Below are 19,980 nucleotides of genomic sequence, written 5' to 3' on the forward strand. Positions count from 1 at the left end.
CCTCTTTCTTTCTCCCTCTTCCCTCTCCTCCTCTGTACGTACACTCATGTGTTTACTAAATAAGTCCTAGACGTGATGTGCCTCAATAGCATGGTTATGCTTTTGCACTCACCATAATTACTGTTTACGTTTTCAACCTGTATATGTAACCCCTGTATTTACCACTATAGTTGTTGACTTCACTTTAGTTGATCTGTTTTCTCAATAATATTTTACTTTGGAGGTGAGTGAGTCCCGGAGTCGCCTCTATCTATGTAATAGCGGGCGGGAGGTCGCACTGCCCAGCGCGGGCACAGCTTGTTCCCTTTACGGGGTGCCTGTGTGCCGGCGGCGACAGCCCCACCTCCTCTCATCCTGGTTACTCGCGGCTTGCTCTTGCAACCGCCTGTATGTACAGTTGGGTTTTGTATTGATGGTTCCTGTACCACCATGTTATTCTACACATTGCTGTATTTATTCTTCTGTTCATTGTTCTTCTGACGCTTCTCTTCACCTGTAAACCTTAATAAAACGTTTGAACAAGAAAAAAAGGGGGCAAAGAAGAATAAAAGGGAAAAATGGATGTGAATAAAAGTAAAACTTTTAACATACTGTATAATGTGAAAAGCTAAAAGACATAAGATACTTAGAGAAGTTCAATGTTATTCAGCAGGGATTTCGCTTGATTCCAAAATTAAATTATATTCTAAAAAATATCCGACTTGGTACTATGCAGATTCAACATCCAGTAGGGCGAAAGGAGTTGCAATTTGATTCGCAACTGATGCAAGATTCAAGATAGGAGAAAGAATGATAGATCCAGAAGGTAGATTTATGTTTTTAAAATAATTATTTAATATGAAAATGACTTTGGTAAATATCTACTGCCCTAGTAAGAACCTTATGCATTATTTAAAGCAGATTTTAGGGAAACTTCATGAATTTAAAAAAGGTAAGGTAATAGTAGCAGATGACTTCAATTTCGTTTTAGATCCTCAAATGTTTCATCCCACGTGGGAAGGAGGGGAGCTGAACATCAAAGAGTAATAAAAAAAATCTTGTATCAACATCAATTGGTTGATATCTGGAGAATTCAACATCCTAGAGAAACTCCTTTTACTCCTCCGCACATGGAACTTACTCGAGGTTGGATTATATTCTGGTGGAACATAGGTTATTGGAAACAATGGGAAAAACATCAATTGCCCCTGTAACTGCAGAAATAAAAAGGATAGAAGAAGTAGACAGGGTTAACACATGGAGATTAAATGATTCATTAATACAAGAATGGGAAATTGCAGAGTTCTATTTTAAGATAAATGCGACACAAGAGGTATCAATGGCAATGATTTGGGAAGCACACAAAGCCCATATTAGAGAGATATTAAGAGATATCAATTGGAGCTCAGAAAAAGAAAGAGAGGTGGATTGAGACAAATAAAATCCTAAAAGAATAAGCTGAGCTTGAACAAAGGCACAAGAAAGGTAATGAAAAGGAAATCCAACAGCTGCTTATGTTAAAAAGAGACGGCGCCTCTGAGTGCAGCTAGTAATACTTTTATTTGCACACAGAGATTAAAAAACGTAAAAGATGAGTGAATAGTAGCGTCATCATTCAGGGTCCATTCCTGACCCTGAGGCTCTATCTTCCTAGGCCATCCAGCAGCAAGGAGATGGTGGAGTAGAGGAGCCCAGCTAGGGGCAGTTCCTCAGTCCAAGGCTGCGATGGAACGCACACCTCGCCCGTGGACCGCACGGCGTAATGATGTTGGGGCAGTAACGCATTTCAGAGCATGTGCAATAGTGCTCCTTCGTCAGACCAATGATAGCCTCGGAATGAGGAACTGCACCTTCTCCTTTTTCTAGGGATAAAGTTGTGGTGAAGTTTAAAGCAGGGTTAGGTTATAAAAAAAAATATCCAAAGCTTGGAACATCTCAAAGAGCACTGAAAATGAAAAGAGTATGGCACAACTGCAAACCTACCAAGACATGGCCCTCCACCTTAACTGACAGGCCGGGCAAGGAGAGCATTCATCAGCCAAGATGCCTATTGTAATTCTGGAGGAGCTGCCGAGATCCACAGCTCAGGTGGGAAAATCTGTCTACAGGACAACTATTAGACGTGCACTCCACAAATCTGGCCTTTATGGAGGAGTGGCAATAACGCCATTGTTGACAGAAAGCCATAAGGAGTCCCATTTGCAGGTTGCGAGAAGCCATGTGAGCGACACAGCAAACACGTGGAAGAAGGTGCTCTGGTTAGGTGAGACCAAAAGTTAACTTTTTAGCCTAAAAGCAAAATGCTATGTGTGGTGGAAAATGAAAACTGCACATCACCCTGAACACACCATCCCCACCGTGAAACATGGTGGTGGTGGCAGCATCGTGTTGTGAGGATGCTTTTCTTCAGCAGGGACAGGGAAGCTGGTCACAGTTGCTGGGAAGATGGATGGAGCCAAATACAGGGAAATCTTAGCAGAAAACCTTTTAGAGTCTGCAAAAGAATTGAGACTGGCGAGGAGGTTTATTTTCCAGCAGGACAACGACCCTAAACATACAGCCAGAGCTACAATGGAATGATTTAGATCAAAGCATATTCATGTGTTACAATGGCCCAGTCAAAGTCCAGACCTAAATCTAATTGAGAATCTGAGCCAAGACTTGAAAATTGCTGTTCACAAACGTTCTCCATCCAATCTGACAGAGCTTGAGCTATTTTGCAAAGAAGAATGGGTAAAAATTTCCCTCTATAGATGTGCAAAGCTGGTAGAGACATCCCCAAAAAGACTTGCAGCTGTATTTGCAGTGAAAGGTGGTTCTACAAAGTATGGACTCAGGGGGGCTGACTACAAATGCACACCACAGTTTTCAGATATTTGTAAAACATGTTAAAAACCAATTTCTCATTTTCCTTCCATTTCACAATTATGTGCCACTTTGTGTTGGTCCATCACATAAAATCCCAATAAAATACAATTACGTTTTTGGTTGTAACATGACAAAATGTGGAAAATTTCAAGGGGTGTGAATACTTTTTCAAGGCACTGTAGATACTTGGCGATAGCTGGGGAAAGAGATGGCTTTTGGAAACTCTATTTTTAGATTTGTGGCTTTGTTCCAAGATTGCTGAAAATATCTGTCCTTGCACATGAGGACGATAGTAACGTGACAATTTGTGTAAATGTAAGTGTTAAGTTGAGTGTTTGACTAAAAGGAAATATTGCTTTGTAGATGTTGAGTATGTATCACACGTCTATTACCATGTTACCAATGACAAGTGTATAATCCTAAAGTATTGTGTGCACCTAAATATATTTAATAAAGTACCGGATTAATCACTTGCCTACCGGGCACTTTCACCCCCTTCCTGTCCAAGCCAACTTTCAGCCTTTAGTGCTGTCACACTTTGAATGACAATCGTGCAATCATGCAACACTATACCCAAACTAAATTTTTATAATTTTTTTTCACACAAACAGAGCCCTCTTTTGCAGGTATTATTCTCCTGGGGTTTTTTTATTTTTTGCTAAACATAAAAAAAAAAAAAAAAAACGAAAATTTTGAACCCCCCCCCCCCTTCCCCAAAACAAAAAAACAGCCAATTTCTCTCCTTCACTGATGGGTACTGATAAGGCTGCACTGATAGGTGACACTGTTTGGAAGCACAAATGGGTACTGTTGGTAATGCACATGTGTAGATGTCCCTTTAACCACTTCTGGACCTGAAGATTTTCCCCATTAATAACCAGGCCATATTTTGCGATTTGGCACTGCGTTACTTTAACAGACAAATGCGCGGTCGTGTGACAGAGTACCCAAATAAAATTGATGTCCTTTTTTTCCTACAAATAGAGCTTTCTTTTGGTGGTATTTGATCACCTGTGCGATTTTTATTTTTTGCGCTATAAAAAGAGACAATTCTGGAAAAAAACAATATTTTTCACTTTCTTCTATATGACATTCTCAAAAAAAAAAAAAAATGTTAAAAATCGAATTTTTTAACATTTTAGGCCAATTTTTTTTCTGCTACATATTTTTGGTAAAAAAAAAAAAAATCGCAATAAGCATATTTTGATTGGTTTGCACAAAAGTTATTGCATCTACTAACTACGGGAAAGATGTGTCATTTTTATTGTTTTTTTTTTTTTTACTAGCAATGGTGGCGATCTACGTTTTTTTAGCGGGACTGCGACATTGCGGCGGACAGATCGAACCAGACATTTGACACTTTTGGGGGAGACCAGTGATATTACTACAGTAATCAGTGCTAATAATATGCACTGTTACTGTAATAATGACACTGGCAGGGAAGGGGTTAACACTGTGGGTGATCAAGGGGTTAAATGTGAGCCTAGGGGAGTGATTCTAAATGTGGGGGGCATGGCTTGTGAAATGGCCATAGAGACCTGTGTTCCTATATAGAAGGATCACAGGCTCTCTGTGATCATTCCAGAGAGAACTGCCAGCTGTGTTTACAACAGCTGACCGTTTTTCTCTCTGAGCGGGGAACGATCGCGGGTGTCAGGCGGCAATCGGAGCCGCCTGCTCCGTGCATAGGAGTCCCCGCTGCCGAGTGGGGGCGGGAGTGCGCCCCCTAGCTGCAGGTGCGCGACTGATGTAGGCCTACGTCGGTTCGCGCAGGAGGGCCGCACTGCCGCAGTAAATAGGCGCCGGGCGGTCGGGAACCGGTTAAAGGGCTGTACACACGATAAGAAAATCTGAAATAAAATTTCGTCCGATGAACGATCTGCTGATTTTCGGATCGTTAGTATGGTGCTTTTGACAGCTAATTACGGATTTTCGGACGACAAAAACTAGATGTGCAGGCTATAAAATGTTTATCATACGTGGACACAACGTCTGATTTTCATTTAGTACAATTTTCGTCCGAAAAAAAAAAAGTAAGACTACGCATGCTTGGAAACAAAAGAATACACACAAAATTATTCAACACATGACATCACTTCTGAAGTTGAATTCTGTCGTACGAGAATTTTTGAATGAAAGTAACTTCTTCACTTTTGATATGAGACTAGCATGCAACAAAAACGGACGAAATATTGTCCGATAATCTGATCATCGTGTGTACGAGGCTTTATCTCGGTAATTTAGTAGATATGCTAGCATAGTGTGGGGAGGACAGCCTGGTTGCAGGGGTCTGGGAGGAATCCTGTGGGCCCTCTCAACTGCGTAGAGGGAGGTGAATGCCTCTTTACTAAATACGTCCATAAGACACTGCTCCACAAAGGCCAGTGGATCCTTGCCCTCCACCCTTTCTGGTAGCCCCACAACACGAATATTGTTGCGCCGTAGGCAGTTTTCAATATCTTCAGCACGGAGGTCATTGGCTTTAGCTAATTTTGCAGTGAACTGTGCATCTCTCACAAAGGGGGGGAGCTGGTCCTCCAGGTCGATGACCCTGCTCTCCACAGCCATGGTGCTCTCCCTGACATTCTTCAGGTTCTGTCTGATTAGGGATACTGCCTCTTTTAGTCCCCCAAACTGATCCTTTAGCATATCCGAGGCTGTACATTTATACACTGCTCTGAGGATCTCAGCTAATGTAGGCTGGTCAGAGGAATCCTCCGGTTCTTCAGTGTCTCTGAGCAGCTGAGCTATCCTGGATCTGGGCTGGTATCAGAGCGTTCTTCTCTACCTTCTGCTTTATATCCAGTGATCCCTGAGAGTGAGCCGGCCCCTCCAAATCCACCCTCTCCAGAGTCTTCAGCAGTTTGTGGGCATAGAATCTCATGTCCCTAGTTTGATCCATAGGGGGATTCTTAACAGGCTTAGGAAGTTTACTCACTGCATCTCTGCTCTTGTCCTCGACCCACAGCGCACGTTGTGGAAAGGCTGCCACAGCGCCATTTTGGCTGTCTGGCTGTGGTGTGTCTGTTTTGTTCTTATGTGTGCCCATAGTGCTGTAACAGGCTCATGTTGGCTCCGAGGCCTGTCACGACTTAGCTGGGACTCAGGTGAGCCTAAATACTGGTAGTTGAGGATTGTCTTCAGATTTGGTAGTAATTTCTTTTGCATTTGCGCGCTATTCTTTTTTAATATACATGTCTTTCGGTTCATAGCTGCAGCAGCTTTAGAAATACATGGGTATGCTCCCCCAAATTTTTTGCCCGTTTATTATGTATTCGGTCTGACCAGACTATCGAGGTTGAGCAACCTTCCCCACCCCCCACACACACCTGTACTCAATCAGTGTCCACCATCAAGTGGATATAGGAGGAGTCCCCTGTAGTGCATTTGCACATCTTTCCCAGCAAGGAGTATTATCTCCAAGGGTTAGAAAGGCTGGATTCATCTCTTTTTCATGGATAGTGTAGGACCCACTGATAATGGGGTACTTTGACGCAGTAGTGGGCTTGAGCACGATATGGCCATATGGTGGGACCAAATCCCCATGTTTATTTATGGATTGTCTTCAGATTTGGTAGTAATTTCTTTTGCATTTGCGCGCTATTCTTTTTTAATATACATGTCTTTCGGTTCATAGCTGCAGCAGCTTTAGAAATACATGGGTATGCTCCCCCAAATTTTTTGCCTGTTTATTATGTATTCGGTCTGACCAGACTATCGAGGTTGAGCAACCCTCCCCACCCCCCCACACACACCTGTACTCAATCAGTGTCCACCATCAAGTGGATATAGGAGGAGTCCCCTGTAGTGCATTTGCACATCTTTCCCAGCAAGGAGTATTATCTCCAAGGGTTAGAAAGGCTGGATTCATCTCTTTTTCATGGATAGTGTAGGACCCACTGATAATGGGGTACTTTGACGCAGTAGTGGGCTTGAGCACGATATGGCCATATGGTGGGACCAAATCCCCATTTTTATTTATTGATTGTCTTCAGATTTGGTAGTAATTTCTTTTGCATTTGCGCGCTATTCTTTTTTAATATACATGTCTTTCGGTTCATAGCTGCAGCAGCTTTAGAAATACATGGGTATGCTCCCCCAAATTTTTTGCCTGTTTATTATGTATTCGGTCTGACCAGACTATCGAGGTTGAGCAACCCTCCCCACCCCCCCACACACACCTGTACTCAATCAGTGTCCACCATCAAGTGGATATAGGAGGAGTCCCCTGTAGTGCATTTGCACATCTTTCCCAGCAAGGAGTATTATCTCCAAGGGTTAGAAAGGCTGGATTCATCTCTTTTTCATGGATAGTGTAGGACCCACTGATAATGGGGTACTTTGACGCAGTAGTGGGCTTGAGCACGATATGGCCATATGGTGGGACCAAATACCCATTTTTATTTATGGATTGTCTTCAGATTTGGTAGTAATTTCTTTTGCATTTGCGCGCTATTCTTTTTTAAGAAATATTGTCCGATAATCTGATCATCGTGTGTACGAGGCTTTATCTCGGTAATTTAGTAGATATGCTAGCATAGTGTGGGGAGGACAGCCTGGTTGCAGGGGTCTGGGAGGAATCCTGTGGGCCCTCTCAACTGCGTAGAGGGAGGTGAATGCCTCTTTACTAAATACGTCCATAAGACACTGCTCCACAAAGGCCAGTGGATCCTTGCCCTCCACCCTTTCTGGTAGCCCCACAACACGAATATTGTTGCGCCGTAGGCAGTTTTCAATATCTTCAGCACGGAGGTCATTGGCTTTAGCTAATTTTGCAGTGAACTGTGCATCTCTCACAAAGGGGGGGAGCTGGTCCTCCAGGTCGATGACCCTGCTCTCCACAGCCATGGTGCTCTCCCTGACATTCTTCAGGTTCTGTCTGATTAGGGATACTGCCTCTTTTAGTCCCCCAAACTGATCCTTTAGCATATCCGAGGCTGTACATTTATACACTGCTCTGAGGATCTCAGCTAATGTAGGCTGGTCAGAGGAATCCTCCGGTTCTTCAGTGTCTCTGAGCAGCTGAGCTATCCTGGATCTGGGCTGGTATCAGAGCGTTCTTCTCTACCTTCTGCTTTATATCCAGTGATCCCTGAGAGTGAGCCGGCCCCTCCAAATCCACCCTCTCCAGAGTCTTCAGCAGTTTGTGGGCATAGAATCTCATGTCCCTAGTTTGATCCATAGGGGGATTCTTAACAGGCTTAGGAAGTTTACTCACTGCATCTCTGCTCTTGTCCTCGACCCACAGCGCACGTTGTGGAAAGGCTGCCACAGCACCATTTTGGCTGTCTGGCTGTGGTGTGTCTGTTTTGTTCTTATGTGTGCCCATAGTGCTGTAACAGGCTCATGTTGGCTCCGAGGCCTGTCACGACTTAGCTGGGACTCAGGTGAGCCTAAATACTGGTAGTTGAGGAGCTGGAAGAAGCGTCTTCTCACATGCCAGTCCTGGCTACACCCGTGTACAAGACTTAACACAAGCCTCTCTTCTCCTCTCCCACGCTTTCAGCGCGAAGAAACAAAAGCTGATAACAATCACCTCTGCATTTTTTTTTTTTGCGCTATAAACAAACGACCGACAATTTTGAAAAAAAAAAAATAAAATAAAAAAAATATATACAACTTTTACTTTGTTATAAAACATATCCAATAAAAAATAAAGTAAAAAAATCTAATGTCTTCATCACTTTAGGTCAATATGTATTCTGCTTCATATTGTTGGTAAAATAAATCCCACTAAGTGTATAATGATTGGTTTGCGCAAAAGTTGTAGAGTCTACAAACTATGGCATACATTTATGGAACTTTTATTTATTTTTTACTCGTAATGGTGACAATCAGCAACTTATAGCGGGACTGCGATATTGCGGCGGACATTGTGACACTTGACACTTTTTGGGGACCAGTGACACTAATACAGTGATCAGTGCTAAAAAATATGCACTGTTACTGTACTAATGACACTGGCTGGGAAGGGGTTAACATCAGGGGCCATCAAAGTGATAACTGTGTGCTTAGATGTAAAAGAAAAGTATTCAGCGCTATGAACCAGTAAGTATGTTAACATTGTAAACATAAATTCAAATGTAATTTAAGAAATTAGATCTGCGGCACCACAGCTAAAACCTCCATCCCTGAAATTGTGAAAATAAATAGGGGGGCCAGTGGGACTTTGAGTGAAGTGAAACATTAGCTGTCAATAAACAAAAAGAACAACGGGTGCCAAATAATGATTTATTGGTCAATGGCTACATGACGGAAAAATCAAGCAGCAATTGTAATAATCAAAACATGTCGGTCAATAAATTGATTTGGGAAAAACAACACGAATGGATGCCATGGAGAGAAACAATACACGTGTATTGCATAGAACATCAATGAGGAATATATACTATATAATACTGTATTAAGAACCCATGTACATACAAGATACACGTTGCATGAATGCTCTGAATCAGAGGACAAAAGAGCAAGCAATCCACATAAACAAACATTTGAAATTTTCCATATACATTCCATGAATCCATGTCGTGATCTGTCATTTTGTAGCTCTACGCGTTTCGTGGGTTTTACATCCACTCTTCAGGAGCTTTATAAAATACCTAAAAGTAAAAATTAATTGGCACAGATATAATAATAATAATAAAAATAAGTATACCGGAAAATTCAACTTGAGAACAGCCAAAATCTGAAAAGTTTGAATACTTACAAAAACACGATAGTATCAATTAATCAACCAGAGAATCTCCAAGGATATTCTGGGATTTAGAAGGATATAAAAGAAAAAAACATTTCTCATTGCTGGATGCACCAGAATGGATATACGTCTGATCCGGGGCTGAGGCGGGTGCACGCCACAAAGGGTCCAAGGTGGAACAGGGGGGAGGAACCAGATGGACCCCATAAAGAAAATAGGGTTTGCCAATAATCTCACACATAAGTGTCCCAATGATCTGTTCAAAAACAACATTGTTTAGTGAAAATAACGTATAAAAAATATATATACTGTAAAGGGACTAGGTCCAAATTGAGATATTGGGTGTGAGAAGATTCAAGAAGAAAAGAATGAATACCATAGGATCCCAAAAGAAACACCAGAGTGCCGTGTAAGCCATAAGGCAAATAAGTGAAGAGAGAGAAAAAAAGCAATAAAGAACCTGCTTTCAGGATTGGAAGAGAAAGTGTGCGGGGGAAAAAAGAAAAACCAAGGTGAGTTGAAAAAGAAATAAATGTACAGATGATGGTGACTTACAAAGAGGATATCAAAAAGATGATGAATAAAACCAAGGTGCAGGCAGCGCATATAGAAATAGGATCCTAAGGATCCATCGGGTTTATATCTCCCCAGACCTGGGCGAGTCCCCGCCAACGCCATGCGGACGCCAAAGGAAATGGCGGGGTGGGACGGACCCGTCTTCCGGTGGGTGCCGGACTCCGCCCACCACACTGACCCCTCCCAGCAGTCAGAGTGGAAGAAAAATCCAAATCCACTGATCGGCAATGTCGGACAGTGGATTGGCTAAGGGCATGACGCCGATGCTCAGCAACAAAAAGAGGGCAATGTTATTAAAAATAAATATATATCTATAAAAAGATCTAATTTCTTAAATTACCTAAATTGGGTGGAAGACACCCACGTGCCCCTTTTTGATCTGCCTGCATCTGTTTTTGTGTGCCGGTATCGTCTTGTCAATGGCCAATCTAAAATGCTATATATTTTTTATAGATATATATTTATTTTTAATAACATTGCCCTCTTTTTGTTTCCTGCCCAGATGGTTCTCTGATTCCAGGGTTGCGATGCTCGGCCTGCTACCCCGCCCCCCTTCTCTGCATGAGTAGTGGGCGGAGATTGCCATGCTGAGCATCGGCGTCATGCCCTTAGCCAATCCACTGTCCGACATTGCCGATCAGTGGATTTGGATTTTTCTTCCACTCTGACTGCTGGGAGGGGTCAGTGTGGTGGGCGGAGTCCGGCACCCACCGGAAGACGGGTCCGTCCCACCCCGCCCCTTCCTTTGGCGTCCGCACGGCGTTGGCGGGGACTCGCCCAGGTCTGGGGAGATATAAACCCGATGGATCCTTAGGATCCTATTTCTATATGCGCTGCCTGCACCTTGGTTTTATTCATCATCTTTTTGATATCCTCTTTGTAAGTCACCATCATCTGTACATTTATTTCTTTTTCAACTCACCTTGGTTTTTCTTTTTTCCCCCGCACACTTTCTCTTCCAATCCTGAAAGCAGGTTCTTTATTGCTTTTTTTCTCTCTCTTCACTTATTTGCCTTATGGCTTACACGGCACTCTGGTGTTTCTTTTGGGATCCTATGGTATTCATTCTTTTTTTCTTGAATCTTCTCACACCCAATATCTCAATTTGGACCTAGTCCCTTTACAGTATATATATTTTTTATACGTTATTTTCACTAAACAATGTTGTTTTTGAACAGATCATTGGGACACTTATGTGTGAGATTATTGGCAAACCCTATTTTCTTTATGGGGTCCATCTGGTTCCTCCCCCCTGTTCCACCTTGGACCCTTTGTGGCGTGCACCCGCCTCAGCCCCGGATCAGACGTATATCCATTCTGGTGCATCCAGCAATGAGAAATGTTTTTTCCTTTATATCCTTCTAAATCCCAGAATATCCTTGGAGATTCTCTGGTTGATTAATTGATACTATCGTGTTTTTGTAAGTATTCAAACTTTTAAGATTTTGGCTGTTCTCAAGTTGAATTTTCCGGTATACTTATTTTTATTATTATTATATCTGTGCCAATTCATTTTTACTTTTAGGTATTTTATAAAGCTCCTGAAGAGTGGATGTAAATTCCACGAAACGCGTAGAGCTACAAAATGACAGATCACGACATGGATTCATGGAATGTATATGGAAAATTTCAAATGTTTGTTTATGTGGATTGCTTGCTCTTTTGTCCTCGGATTTAGAGCATTCATGCAACGTGTATCTTGTATGTACATGGGTTCTTAATACAGTATTATATAGTATATATTCCTCATTGATGTTATATGCAATACACGTGCATGTGTATTGTTTCTCTCCATGGCATCCATTCGTGTTGTTTTTCCCAAATCAATTTATTGACCGACATGTTTTGATTATTACAATTGCTGCTTGATTTTTCCGTCATGTAGCCATTGACCAATAAATCATTATTTGGCACCAGTTGTTCTTTTTGTTTATTGACAGCTAATGTTTCACCTCACTCAAAGTCCCACTGGCCCCCCTATTTATTTTCATAAATTCAAATGTGTCCAAATGTCTTTATGTGAACAGTATTATAAATTGTCCTTCAAAGACACATGCACCGTCCTTTAAATATGCTCCCATGAGTATGCTGATCCTTGTGATGCCTTTAGTAATCTGTGAATTAGTGCTTCCAAGGCAATTACAGTCCAAGCATGCAGTGAGCCTCGGGGTTCTCCAGGAATCCCCGTCAGATGTAAACTCACCAGATGGCCATCCCCTTGCAAAATGGGCTTCTCGCCTTTACTTGGAGTGTCTGCCTTAGTCTTCCTTCTGAGATCTTTCTCTGTACTACCCCTCGTGTCCTCTGTACGCTCATTCCCTCTCAATTTGTGTAGTGAAAGTTAGTTTAATTGGTACAGGACCAGTAATTTGCTTTCACTACACAAATTCCTGCACACCCCAGATTTAGATGTCCAATTATTTTTATTTTATTTAATTGGCCTAATTTTAACATAGTTCCCATTTAATTAGTAATAGTATAATCAAGGTAGAGATATGTTTACCCATTTACTCCCTTCGTGAGCAGGGTTGTAAGGGAGGCATACATGATCTGGATGTATATTGTCATGGTTCATAGGTAATATGGAACGGTATGCTGACAGGCACCGCAGCAACCCGGTAAATATTTAGAGTGTATTTTTATTTTGGGATGCATGGCCAACTACCCCACCCCCTCCCCCCCCGTTTTTGTGGATATGTACCCATCAGTGCGGCATGATTATTGTAAAAGATGGGAATATATGTAACCAAGCACATAATTGTTGCTAAGATACCGGCACACACAATTGGCATACCATGCGGGGTAGGAAGATGGCTGCTTAATACACGCCTACGGGTTGCCGGGATACTGATTAGTATAAATATCTGGAAGTGCAGCAAGATGGCCCTGCTTCAGATGATGTCAGAGTGACGAAACGTGTATGGCGGGGCTTAGCATCATTGCGATGCTTACGGTTCGGGTCCTGTGGAGCGCACAACGTCCTAGACTTTCTGGTTGAATACACAATCGTTGGTTTATCCATTGATGTAAGTGACTATATTTGCCTAATAAATTTTATTGCGATTTTACACTATGGGGGCTGTCATTTTATGTTCCATTGAGAGGGAATGAGTGTACAGAAGACACGAAGGGTAGTACAGAGAAAGATCTTGGAAGGGAGACTAAGGCAGACACTCCAAGTAAAGGCGAGTAGCCCCTGTTGCGAGGAGAATGCCATATGGTGAGTGTACGGGGATCGTGGAAGAACCCGAGGCTCACTGCATGCTTGGACTGTAATTGCCTTGGGAGCACTAATTCACAGATTACTGAAGGCACCACAAGGATCAGCATACCCACGGGAGCATATTAAAAGTATGGTGCATGTGTCTTTGAAGGACAATTTATAATACATTAATAAGACATTTGGACACATTTGAATTTGTTTACAATCACTAGCACTTTCTTGCGGTGTTTGCACATCTTTATTTTTTGCAGAGGATTGATGGTTTTCGCACAGTATTATGTATACAATTTATGAACTTATTTAGGGTTTATGTTTACCTGAGAAGCACGCAATAGTAGCAAATTGCACATTTAGTATTTAATAATTTAGGAGTAGCAGCGCTAAACCCAGTCTTATATAGGGACCTATCTGTGTGCTTAGTTGGTGTTTCTGTGTAGTGGGGGAGGTGCACTGACAGAATGGCAATCTGCCTTGTTTACATAGGTAGATAGCCGTTCTGTCTGTGTAAAGAACTATCAGCGGGTGCCGGCAGACATCGGGTCCGTGGGACCCGCTGATCAGCTCCAACTGTGTAAAATCACAGCAGAAGCTAACCGCCGGTGGCGCGCCCGATACCCGGAAGTGCAGGATCCCATATATTTGTGATCCTGTGCAGCGCAGCCGCCCTGTAGCAGTAAAACTGCTATAGGGCAGTCAGCAAGCGGTTAACCTACCAACAGGTCTTTGGTGTGTGGGAGCAAGCTGAAGTACCCAGAGGAAGCCCACTTAAGCTAAAGGAAAACATACAAACTCCAGGCAGGTAGTGTCCTGACTGGGATTCGAACCAGGGACCCTAATGCCTTGCAGCCACTTTCTGCGGCTAAAATGCAGAATCATGGTGGTGGTGTCTAGCAATATCCACACTCCATTATGAATGGGACCTCCACAAAAAGATCAAGAAATAGGCTTGTATAATAATATTTTAAGGGTGATTATTCCCATTTATTTATTTATTACAGGTATTTATATAGAGCCAACAATTTACGCAGTGCTTTACATTTATATTGTACATGCACATCAGTCCCTGCCCTCAACGAGCTTACAATCTAAGGTCCCTAAAGCCTGGTATACACTGAGTTTTTTTCTGTTCAACCCAGTGGGTTAAACAAAAAAAATAAATAAAATTGTCAGCTCCTGTTGGAGCCACTGTACCAACGATCCGATGCTAGTACAGCAATCTCCCAGCTGAGCTGTTGTGTTCTGGCAGACCAGAACACTCTGATCAGCGCTGTCAGCCATTGGGTGAGTGCGCTGATTGGGGGTCGGTTGGCTGCTGATTTTCCAGCATGCACATCCAACAGAAGACGGGATTCTGTCGGACTGGCTGCCATCCATGTGGGCCGAATGTCGCTCGGCATTCAGCCCGTGTGTTCGGGGCTTAAAGCGTAACTCCACTCTTGTTAAGCAAAAAAAAAAAACATTCCCCTCTGGGAGTTCTCTGTACATTACAGGGATTTTAACAAACTTTGTTGCAGATTCCTACCTTTTCTTATTCAGAAGAAATCACTGTTTATTCCTCTGTGCTGAGTAGATCTAATGGGATTGGTTTCATAATTATCAGCTGTGGCAGCTGCAGGGCTCTAATGAGGAAAGCTACTGGGTCTGTGTCCCTTTAGACGTGTTTCTATTGGAAGCATCTCACCAAAAATGACATTTTTGTTGCAGGGGATGGCAGAAATCTGACTTGTATCTTAGGCAGACTTCTGGGAAAATCAGTGAGCCAATCGCACAAGCAGGAAATTGTTTCTGGGGTGTGGTCAGTATACATTCTGTGTACAGAACAGCTCAAGGTAGCCATATTGCATTGCATTTTCAGAAAACTACAGCGGCTGCAGATTGAAAAGGAAAGGTAATTATTAATAACATTCAATTGCAATATGATTTGTGTCGCAATTGTATACGCTATATTGTTTATTTGCTATTTTTTTTCCCTGACGAAAGTGGAGTTACCCTTTAACTCACATTCATACATACACATAATAGGGCCAATTTAGACAAGAGCCAATTAACCTACCAGCATGTCTTTGGAGTGTGGGAGGAAACCGGAGTACCTGGAAAAAGCCCACGCAGTCACAGGGAGAACATGCAAACTCTAGGCAGGTAGTGCGTTTGGAATTCAAACTGATCCTAGTGCTGCCAGGCAAAAAGACTAGCCACGGGCACTGTGCGGCCCATCATGGAAGAAGTCCCAAATGGGACTGGTTTCATTTAAATTAACAAGCAAGTCTCCAGATACGAAGCACACAGCAGCACAGTCCAACAGAGCAGACTTTATTATAAAGCACGTTTTCTATGTGTAAACATTTACAAGACGTTGGATCAGAGAATGTAATTCTCTGCCAAACATTATTTCTCATGGCTAAGTCTCCAAGGTGTAAGTGGTGACCTTGGGGTCTGTCATAAACACAGAAGCGAGGAAAAGCCAGATCCCGCTGACTCCAGAGGCTGCCCCCAAGTCTCCAGCAGCCAAGAGAGTCTGTAATCAGTCTATTGAGAAAGAACAGCTGCTTGCTTCCTGGCAGGCTGTATAAGGCACCGTCTGTTACTCCGCTGGCAAGGAGCCTGTGGCTTCACTTCATTGGCTGTTTAAGGTCAAACAATCCAGTTCCGCCTTTCACCACTTTTCCCACTACGAGACATGCGGATGGGGACCGGAGATCATCCTTAGCACCTGTTAGAAAAAAAATATGTACGAGTTAGATTTCCATTAACTTGTGCTGTAACAGTGCACTCAGATTTCAAAGAAACTCAGGCCCCATTAACCTTTTCTGGACCGGAAGGATTTGCCCCCTTAATGACCAGGCCATTTTTTGCAATTTGGCACTGCGTTATTTTAACGGAAAATTGCACGGTCGTGCGACACTGTACTCTAATAAAAATGTATGTCCTTTTTATCCCACAAATAGAGCTTTCTTTTGGTGGTATTTGATCACCTGTGCGACTTTTATTTTTTGCTCTATAAACAAAAAAATAGCGACATTTCTAAAAAACAAAACAAAACAAAAAAAAAAACATTTTTTACGTTCTGCTATTTTAAACATCCCCCCCCCCCCCCACCAAAAAAAAAATTAAAATCAAAATGTTTCATCTCTTTAGGCCAATTTGCATTCTGCTACATATTTTTGGTAAAAAACAAAACAAAAAACGTAATAAGCTCATTTTATTGGTTTGCGCAAAAGTTATCGCGTCTACAAACTAGGGGAAAGATTTGGGTCATTTTTATTCATTTTTTACTTGTAATGGCGGCGAGCTGCGATTTTTAGCGGGACTGCGACAGACAGATCGGACCCCTAACTGTCATTTTTGGGGGGGGACCAGTGACATTACTACAGTAATCAGTGCTATGACATTACTACAGTAATCAGTGCTAAAAATATGCACTGTTACTGTACTAATGACACCGGCAGGGAAGGGGTAAACCTAGGGTTTACAACTGACCATCCTCTCTCAGCGGGAAGCGATCGTGGGTGGCCAGCGGTCCTGTGCATCGGCATCCTCACTGCCTAGTGGGGGCGGGAGCATGCTAACCCCCCCCCCCAAGAACAACGCGCGCAACCGACGTAGGGCTACGTCAGTTCACGCAGGAGAGGCTGCCTGCCCCAGTAAATCTGCGGCGGGCAGTCTTAATGTGGTTTACAAAGTGAAACTAAATCAGAGGGGATCAGGAAAAAAAAAGGCTTTTCTGCCTAATAGCATGCATTCTGTGCGCCCTTTTGTTTGATGGGGGGGGGGGGGGACCTGACTTTAAAGTTCCTACCTGCCTACAGCACATTTACTGCAGACAGGCAGCACAGGCAGGCTGGATCACATACATATACATCATCCAGCCTGTTTTGGGTTAGAGGAGCGCATGCGTGCACCCCCTGCTAATCCACGCTGTCCCCGCCTACAGCAGGATTCTGTCAGCAGGTCCCCGGAAATTATTTGTGACTGAGACCTGCCAACTGGTTGTAGCCAATCACAGCACAGAGTTGTGTTTATATACATGCAAAGCTCTGTACACATACAAGCAATCTGGCTGTTTCTTCTCCCTGAATAGCAGGGAGAGAAAACAGCCAGATCAGTTATAAAAAGCAGCACACATTAGGCACACAGTTAAAGTGTTACTAAACCCAGAACCCTGAATTCACTATATCTGGTCTCCACCAGGGAGTAAATATATGGGGGTCTGATAAATGTGTTCTCTCTCTCTCTCTCTCTCTCTCGCTTTCCCTCTTTCTCTGGCTAAACTTATGTTTAGCCTTGGGAAAATAATGCAAGGCTAAACATAGGTGCCCTTAACCAGGACACAGAAGCCCCATCTATAAAATTAAAAGTTTAAAGAAAAACACTCCTCAAGAGGGAACGGCCCCTTTTTAAACAGCAGCCTGCAAAACTTTGCAGACAAAATAAGCATCCGCAGATGCCAAAGTATCTACCTTATAGAATTTTGTGAAGGAATGCACCGACGACCAAGTGACTGCCTTCCAAACTTGCAATATTGATGCCTGATGACAGAAGCCAGAAGAAGCACTCAGCGCCCGAGTTGAATGTGCCGTAACAGGTAAAGATGGAACCTGACCTCTAATGGAATAGGCCTGAGACACCGTCTGTCTGACCCATCTGGAGATGGTAGCCGAAGAAGTGGCCAGCCCTTTTCTTGGTCGGTCCGTAACCACAAAAAGCCTGACCTCCAAAAGGACTCAGTAGCTGCCAGTTACACACAAATCGCACAAACCACATCCAAGGTATGCAAAGCAAATTCCTTGGGATGAGTCAGCTTGGGACACAAGGAAGGCAACACAATGTCCTCATTCAAATGGAAGTCAAGACAACTTTGGGCAGGAATGATGGACAGGGATGAAGAACCACTTTATCCTTACAGAACACCAAATAGGGACTGTGACATGAAAATGCCGCTAATTCCAATACCCTGTGGACCGAGGTAATAGCCATCAAGAATGTCACCTTCTGGAATAATGTAGACAAGGTAATCTCCTGAATATTCTCAAATGGAGGTTTCTGGAGAACCGAAAGCGCAAAATTTAAATCCCATGGCGGCAAAAGAGACCGTACAGGTGGAGCCACATGAATGAAGGTTTGAACTAAAGAGTTCGTGGCTAGGGGTCGCTGAAAGAAGATTGCCAAGGCAGACCCCTGGCCCCTGATGGTACTCAAGGCCAACTTCTGATCAATGCCCCGTTGAAGAAAGGTTAAGATCCGAGCCACAGAAAAGGATCGAGGGTGGGCGCCAATCGACTCACAGCAAGAAATGTACGTTTTCCACGTACGATGATATATCTTGCAGGAAGAGGACTTCCTCGCCTTCACCATAGAAGGGATCACTAATCCAGACAAACCTATATCCCTCAGTACCTGGCTTTCAATAGCTAAGCCATTAAAACCAGCAACTGTAAAGCATGATGGTAGATTAGCCCTTGGGACAACTGGTCTTCTCTGAAAGGAAGCCCCCAAAGGACGTTTATGGCCACCAGGATGATTGGAAAATCCCCGCTCTTGATTCCTCGCACTGTGGAACAAGCCTGAGCCGAGGATGATACTAGCCTTACCGTGGCCCTTGGACGCCTGCGGCATCTGCCAGAGGAACCTGTGATCTTGCCATGAACTTCGGTATCATGTGGAGCCGAAACTGCTTAACCACTTAAGCCCCGGAAGATTTTACCCCCATTCCGACCAGGGGGTATTTTGCGATTCGGCACTGCGTGAATTTAACGCACAATTGCGCGGTCGTGCGACGCTGTACCTAAACGAATTTGACGTCCTTTTTTTCCCACAAACAGAGCTTTCTTTTGGTGGTATTTGATCACCTGTGCGATTTTTTGATCACGCGCTATAAACAAAAAAAGAGCGTCAATTTTGCAAAAATAGCAATATTTTTCACATTTTTTTATATGAAATTCCCCCCAAAAAAAATGTAAAAATCAAAATTTTTAAAAATTTTCGGCCAATTTATTTTATGCTACCTATGTTTGGTAAAAAAAATCGCAAAAAGCGTATTTTGATTGGTTTGCGCAAAAGTTATCGCGTTTACTAACAAAGGGAAAGATTTTTGTCATTTTTGTTGTTTTTTTTTTTAACGCGTAATGGCGGTGATCTGCGATTTTTTTTGCGGTACTGCGACATTGCGGCGGACAGATCGGACCCTTGACTGACATTTTTGACACTTTTGGGGTTACCAGTGACATTTCTACAGTAATCAGTGCTATACATATGCACTGTTACTGTAAAAATACACTGGTAGTGAAGGGGTTAACTTTATTTGGAAGGGAGGGGCTGTGTGTGTCCCTAGGGGCGTGGTTTCTACTGTGATTGGCTGTGGCTCTAGCTGTAAGGACACTGATCAACGGATCTACATACCAGATCCGTTTTATCAGTGTCTTTGCAGCGAGGAGAATGACAGGCAGTTTGTTTACACAAGCTGCCTGACATTCTCCCTCTCCCCCGCCGATCGCCGAGTGACCGGCGGACATCGGGTCCGCTGGTCACACGCGCGGGGGGGTCCGTGACCACGCGGGAGCGGGAGCGCGCCCCGGGGGGCGCGCGCTCGCTCCCTAGACCCTCACAAGCAAGCAACGTAGCCCTACGTTAGTTTGCCTGTGAG

General features: G+C 43.2%; 1 protein-coding gene across 1 annotated transcript in view; it reads right to left on the reverse strand.

The window, feature by feature from the left end:
- Window positions 1-15,494: 15,494 nt before the first annotated feature.
- The window catches only part of POLR1A (RNA polymerase I subunit A), a 257,236-nt gene continuing 252,750 nt past the window's right edge, over window positions 15,495-19,980 (reverse strand). Inside the window, exon 34 of the mRNA XM_082267319.1 lies at window positions 15,495-16,050. Within this exon, the coding sequence (XP_082123445.1) occupies window positions 15,950-16,050 (101 nt within the window). The 3' untranslated portion in view covers window positions 15,495-15,949. The remainder of the gene's footprint in view (window positions 16,051-19,980) is intronic.

The sequence above is a fragment of the Pelophylax lessonae genome (genome assembly GCF_965119305.1).
Source record: "Pelophylax lessonae genome assembly, chromosome: 1".
Classification (NCBI taxonomy): Eukaryota; Metazoa; Chordata; class Amphibia; order Anura; family Ranidae; genus Pelophylax; species Pelophylax lessonae.